General features: G+C 40.3%; 1 protein-coding gene across 1 annotated transcript; it reads left to right on the top strand.

The window, feature by feature from the left end:
* The first annotated feature begins 2,381 nt into the window (after positions 1 to 2,381).
* On the top strand, positions 2,382 to 5,555 carry dazl (deleted in azoospermia-like). Its single transcript, XM_076754559.1, has 8 exons — positions 2,382 to 2,519; positions 3,236 to 3,327; positions 3,704 to 3,755; positions 3,845 to 3,911; positions 4,013 to 4,152; positions 4,663 to 4,740; positions 5,015 to 5,065; positions 5,511 to 5,555. Exons 1-8 carry the CDS (start codon positions 2,382 to 2,384, stop codon positions 5,553 to 5,555), a joined length of 663 nt encoding a protein of 220 aa, XP_076610674.1.
* The last annotated feature ends 1,314 nt before the right edge of the window (positions 5,556 to 6,869 follow it).

The following is a 6,869-nucleotide window of genomic DNA, read 5'->3' as shown; positions in this document are numbered from 1 at the left end:
GCCACTTTTCTATTGTACAAAGAAAAATGACAAAACTATTTCAGACTACTGAGAGTGAAGTTTCGCCCTGTCAATGCTTTGACTCGAAAAAGTAAACTGAAACTCACATCCGGGAACGTCTCCATGGTAACACCAGGCACCTCGTTACGATCACACGAGCTCATCGATGTGGTGGGTGGTGCCCCGCGCGCTTGTTTCCTGATACAGGTGGGACCGAATATACATTTCTGTCTGTAATATGGTCACAAACAAAACTATTATCACTATTGCACTGTGAAGCAAACGCATTCCATTCAAACAGAACAGGCTCTGGGATGGGGTGGTGGGCGGCCCTCCTAGTTTACCTGGAGGCATCGCCAACCACCAGTTGCGTACTGCCCTCTGCTGGTAGCAACTCGGCTCCTCCCTCTGAATGTGCCTTCAGATCTGGCTGTGTGAGTGTCCAACCATCACATTTTCATATGGAAAAAATTTAGTATTATGCTAGTTTACAGATACATTGCTGAATGACCTGTCATCATCCCAGGAATATAAAGAGTGCCGCAGGAAGATGGTTGAGCTGGGAGTGAGTTCCATAGTACGGAGCCCCTCTAGGCTCACGGGGAAAATTCTTAATTCTTATTTATTTTTTTTATTTTTATTTTTATTTTTTTGCTTTTTTTTTGCAAAACAATTAATCTGCCATTCCTTCTGAGCCCTATGTGTATTCCAGCTCACCTCATCCAGTATGGATCAGCTCATTAACTATGCTGATAAAATGCTTAATAGGCATGGTGGTGTAATTTGTGAAAGTAAACTTAAATCAATTCTTACATCAAGAGGACTCTCCAGAAGAAAGCAGTACGATAAGATACTGTCTTCTTGATTCGTGACCACTTACTTTACTCAGCAGTATGCTATTAATGTAAAAGTTCTAATTAACAGTGACTAAAACCAAAGCTCATTCACTGACACTGTGTGTTTGTGGGTTACAGCAGGTCACATATGCAGCAACAATGAGATGACTTACTTGGGTACAGAGTGAAAGAAACAAGCGTTCGTTGGGGGACAAAAATCACAGGACTAGTGTATGTATGCAACGTGCTTATCACTGATCAACCAATCAATCTCATGTAGCAGGGCAGCAAAAACACTTCATTGACGCTATCTCGCCAAGAGTGACATACAACCTATAAGAAACATATCTTTAAAAAAATACACTAACTAAACATTGAGTGACATTCGGTTGTTCCGTCAGACACAACTAACCACACACGTTTACGTGAAATAGGCCACCTGCGCACAACCCGTGTAACTTCGGGATATCCAAGTTGCATTATGAGAACGCAAAACTATTGGTCGGGAATGCAAAAGCATTTCGAGGTCACGCTGGAAAAAAAAAAAAAAAAAAAAAAAGTCTCGCTGTGACCCTAGAGGTGCGCCGTATTGTGCAGGACAACTTTTTATGACAGCTTTTGTAATAAAATTAATATAAGTCTGTGAAAATGATATGGCCAGAGTTAATAGCTAAAATCTAAAATCTAAAATCTAAAAATTAAATTCTAACATCTGATAGGATGTTACGGTAGTCATATGGACTGGGCGTGGTCTTGGCCGATGTGAGGTGGTTGTTGTTAGGCAGGAGAGTCGCGGCTTGCCACTGTGTTTGTCTGACTAATCAGTTTTAATTGTTTTAGATATGGTAAGTCAGTTACCGTTTTAAGTGCACAATAATGGACTGTTATAATTATAGCCATACAATTGCTTTGTGTAATTGAAGATATTTTGTTGACTTAATAATCAATATACTAAGCTAGTTAACTGCTATGCTAACTTTCGTGTTTGCTAGCTAGCTAATGTTGATAGATAATTAGCGAGCTTTGGTTTGAAAAGGGCGCACTAGCTGCTCGTCGCTGCCGTTAGCTTGGGCTAAAACAACTGAACTGTATTTAACAGAATTAACAGCTAACTTTAACGTAACGTAGTCTATCAACCTGACTTTTTTTTTTTTTTTTTTTTTTTTTGTCCATGCCATTTTCGTACCTCTGTAGCTGCTCGACTGCTGGACGGTCAAGGTTTCCTTGTAAAAGTCAATTGAAGTTAGATGGAGTTAACCAATAACAATGTAAATTACCACTTAAGTTTTTCCCTTTTGTTTTTTGCCGAGAATGTTTGCGTATTAAGGTAAACGTAAGCTACAAAGTTCACCTTAGCTAGTGTAAAGCAAAAGTTTTCTATTTTCAGACGTTGGCAAATTTGGAGCGAAATAACACTGATCATTCAGTCTAAATGACTGTAGATAAATTGTACTTGACCAGTGCAACTACATTGAAGTGTTGGCCCTGAGAAAAAGTAGGAGTTTGTTTCGTGGTATTTTCCTATTATGCAACTCAATGATTCAAATGTCTTGCTGTAAGGATGCCCACAAGCCCAGGAGCAGCGAGCAGACTTCACCTTCCCTGAAGTTGTCAAATGGCTACATTCTGCCTGAGGGCAAACGGACCCCCAACGCCCTCTTTGTTGGTGGGATTGACTTGAAGGTAATATGTTTACAGTAGGTCACCTTTACGCCTTTTGGTAATTGTGTATTATTATTATTACTTTTGTCCCCGTATGAAACAGATTAGAATATGTTATGACCAGTTTGATCATTTCAGATATATTCCAGGCACATTCATGTGTGGAAAATAAGTGATATGGATCAGAATTGAATCAGCATCTAAATGCAAAGACCAAAGTTACCAAGCCGTGGCTGAGAGATGTGAGCGGAAACTTTCAGATATGTCAATGGTTGATAGGTAGAACTGTTGTTTTAGATATTCATTCACTGTTTTGAGTGTGAAATTGACTGCTGTCAAGTGTATCTCTGTGAACAGTGGCTTTCGAAGGAAAGCCCACACATTTATAGTAATAAAAATTCATTCATTTGAAAGTTTTATTGTACTCTAAATTAAATTTTCAATGCCACGGCACATTTGAATGTGTCACCACTTAACCTTAGAAGATTGATGTTTTCAGTTCAATTTTATTTATCATTTTGTATTTTATATTTCTATATTTCTTAAGTGAGTGGAACCCCAAAAACGGTGAAAACCATGGTTTTATTGTGCATTGTGCACAGTGCAGTGCATAAGTGAACTGCTTTGCTTTTCTTTTACAGTATATAATACAGTGACGATGGTCAATTAAAGCAGCCAAAATCTTTTTCTTTCTCTCTTTCTCTTCTTTTTTACTTGGAATTAATTTCAACTTTCAGGTGAATGAAAATGAAATGCGAGACTTCTTTACCAGATATGGTGCTGTTAAAGAAGTGAAAATTATCACGTACCGTGGAGGGATCTGCAAAGGGTGAGTTTTTCTTACTGGATACCCTCAGGTACAGGTGCTAAATTATTAGTACATTTTCAGTGTATTCAGTCTATTTTTGATTAAGGAATTAAGAGACATTGAAAATTAAAAACAATGCACATTATTGCATTATTGCATTAGTGCATTATTGTTCAGCAGTCAGCTTAGTGAGATATTCCAGAAGCATGAATGCAGCAATAATTTTGAGTCATTTAACTTTCTTCTTAAAGAGTACTATGTTCTCTGTATTGTCAGGTAACTTGTGTGGAAGTGTGGCTGTAAACTGGGGGATAGTTCATTTGCATGTTTGTATTATAAATATTCATTAGCTTTCATAACTTGTTTGTGTATTCTGAGGTTTTTTGTGTCTTCTTAGGTATGGGTTTGTGTACTTCAATGAAGATGTCAACATTCAGTCAATCATTGAGGTGAGTGTCTGTCAGTCTGTGGAACTGCCACTGTGTCATATTCATGTCTGAAAGTAATATTTCATCTGTTCCTTTTTTTTCTGCCACAGCAACAGATCAGTTTTAAGGGCCGGAAACTCAAGCTGGGCCCTGCCATCATGAAAGAAAGAAGCTATCGTATGTATTCTGATACACTTGAGAAGAATTTCATTGGATGCTTGGTTAGCAAATACAAGATCTTGCCACTAAATATATTGTGTCTCTCTCCCCCTCTCTAGGGTCCATGCCATCCCGTCTAGGGGGCCAAGCTCCTTGGATGAGCCCCACTCAGTACTTCTACTGCAGTTGCTGCTCATCTATGGGAGGAGGGAGTGCACAACCTCCGTCCGTCTTCAATGGAGGCGGCCCCTACAATCAGGTAACATGCACATAGGCAAGCTATCAGGAATGTCATGTCAAGCCAAGTAAACACCCTGTGTGTGGCTGTGACACACACCTTTCTATTCTCTCACTTCTGTTCTCTCACACTAAAATAAAATGAACCATATTTTCTCGGAGGGGAGGTTTGCTCATTATCACAGCCAAGAATAGAGGCGTAAGGTGGAGAACAATCTATCAATTTAGTTTTCAATTTACTAGAAAAGATGACAAAAAAAGTGAAGTGGCTATGGCGTGGTTAATGACATTGCTAATAATAACCAAGTTGGTGAATTATTCAGACAGTCCCAACCGTCAAAAACATGGGCAGTTGTAGTGCAGACCTTGCAAGTACACTAACAGGAGTAACAGGCATACATATTGTTGTTACCTCTCGGTCTGTTCCATGATTTTCATTATGTATTGTCATGTTAACAGCTGTTTAGCACTGTTTGCTGTATAAACAGCTCTGTACTGTGGTGTTAAGTGTTCCTTCTGGCTCTTTTTGCAGCCGGGCTCCTACTCCAATTATGGGTTCATGATGCCACAGGTGCCGGTGAACTATGCACATGACTCCTATGGCTACCAGGTACACACACACACACACACACACACAAACACACACAAACACACACAACACACACCTCACACACCTCACACCCCAATTAGTTAGCAGCATCCAGTGCAGTGTCTCGTAGGCCTTGCACATATGCTCCTTCATAAGAGATGAAGGGTTCAGCCTGGCTCAGATCCACCTGTCCCTGCCAACCCCACACTCCACACACACCCCATCTCCTGTAGAGGCAAGTCTGGGTTTTCTGCCTTCTGTTTGACCGCTGACCCCTCTTCCCCCCCACATGCAGTACACTCCAGTTCACTGGACGGAGGACCAGAGGACACAGGCTGTCAATCAGGTGCCCCAGCATTTAGTCAGAGTAGGAGCAGATGATGTAAGCATAATGATTTTTCAAAGCAACGCACATCATTTGGGAACCTCACGAAGCCAGTGGGATGAAAGCATTGACATTCTGTTCAGTGTTTTATTCATGTTGTCATTCTGGTTTTCTAATGTTATCATTGACATTTTAGAGAGGTATGTTCACAAACTGCAATCTTCATGGAGGCCATTAGATGGTGTTGTCTGGCCAGTGTTTGCACCCTTAGGAATGGACTGTGTGCGTCAACAATTAATTCTTATAATCTCCAGTCGTATGAAGTTGATTTTGTGTACCGGCTATTTCTGACTCTTGCAGTGTTTTATTTTGGAAACCTGTTTTTGTGCCAGATGTTTACATCTTTAAAGCTTCTCTGTGAGTTTGTTCTCACAAAGCTTTTTATAATGTTATGCTTTGTTTCCAGAACTATGTGGACTGTGGAGTCCAGACTATGCTGACTGTGCTGTAGTCCGCATCTACTGAGCACCCTGCCAGGTAAAACACTACCCCAAATGAAGAGCTGTCATACCAGTTTGAGAGTAGGTAACAGTGTGGCATGCCATGGTGGACCATGAGTCTGCAGGCTTACACACCTTTTCTCAAGGAGGTAGGAGATTAATCGCTGCAAAGTACTAATGTTGTTGTGCTTGGTTGAAAGAAAAACCTGCATACTGCACATTGTTGCCTATCCCTATTTAGCTGTTTCACAATCACTTTGCTCCTCCTTCAGCCATGATGTTCTGCAGTCATGCCCAGCATTGCTCCATTAATTTTCTGTCCTCACTGTTCCCTCTTCTCATTCTACTGTTACACAAACACACAGTAAACCTCAGGAATTTGCTTGATATCTGACCAACACAGCTTTTAAAATGACTAATCCTGACTGGGTGTGTAATTGATTGCTTGTGATGTTGTTTTCTGCCCTGTGCTCCCTTACATACAGGCTACAGTGGCTAGAGTGAGTCAAACCGCAGACAGGATGACATCTTGACATTATGGACGGCTGGAAGTAACCAAACTCCTCACACTGTTTTCAGAAAGGCCTTCTCTCTTCTCCCTTGCCTCAACTTTTGAGACCCATTTTAACACCAGACTGCAGGAGCTCTACACTTTAACTGTACTAGTTTGATCACAGTCACTTTGACCATGATTGGTCGGGACCACTGTCGTGTGGTCAAAGCGCTTTTAACCCACATGGATCACAGTAATAGTCGCACAGGAAGAGCAGAGCACCCTCACCTTTCCGGCTGATATATGGGCTCACGTTCTTTTTCTTTTTCCCTCTTTATTTCCTTTGTTAATTACTCCAAACAAAAAAGACTTTTAAGCTCACCTTTTGTGCCTATTTATATTTTATTTCCATAATTATTTTAAATGTTTGTTCGGTTTGGCCTCTTTTTTTTTTAAGCCTGTGCAGGGGCTCTCTCTGCATTAATGGTATGTTTATATATATATATATATATATATATACATATACATATATATATATATATAGTAACAATATCTTGCAATCTGGTTTCAGCATTGGAGAAGAATGCCTCTTCAACTCCAATTCAGGTCCTTATGTTTCTCTGACTAAGAAAGTTCATTAACTCGTCTACTACAGCATAAGAGCACTCAAGCCCTCACGTTTATTTTGTGCTCTGTTTATTTAATTGGGTGCCGATTGAGCAGCAAATGAGTGGCAGTTTTGTCACCTCATCATTATCACTGATTTCACGCAAACACTAGACATTTCAAGTCAAGTTCCTCAGACCGTGTTGTGGCATACTGATCACCTGTG

Source organism: Chaetodon auriga, chromosome 17, assembly GCF_051107435.1.
Source record: "Chaetodon auriga isolate fChaAug3 chromosome 17, fChaAug3.hap1, whole genome shotgun sequence".
Lineage (NCBI taxonomy): Eukaryota > Metazoa > Chordata > Actinopteri > Chaetodontiformes > Chaetodontidae > Chaetodon > Chaetodon auriga.
Note: the sequence above shows the minus strand (reverse complement) of the source record. Positions and strands in the feature narration are given on the sequence as shown.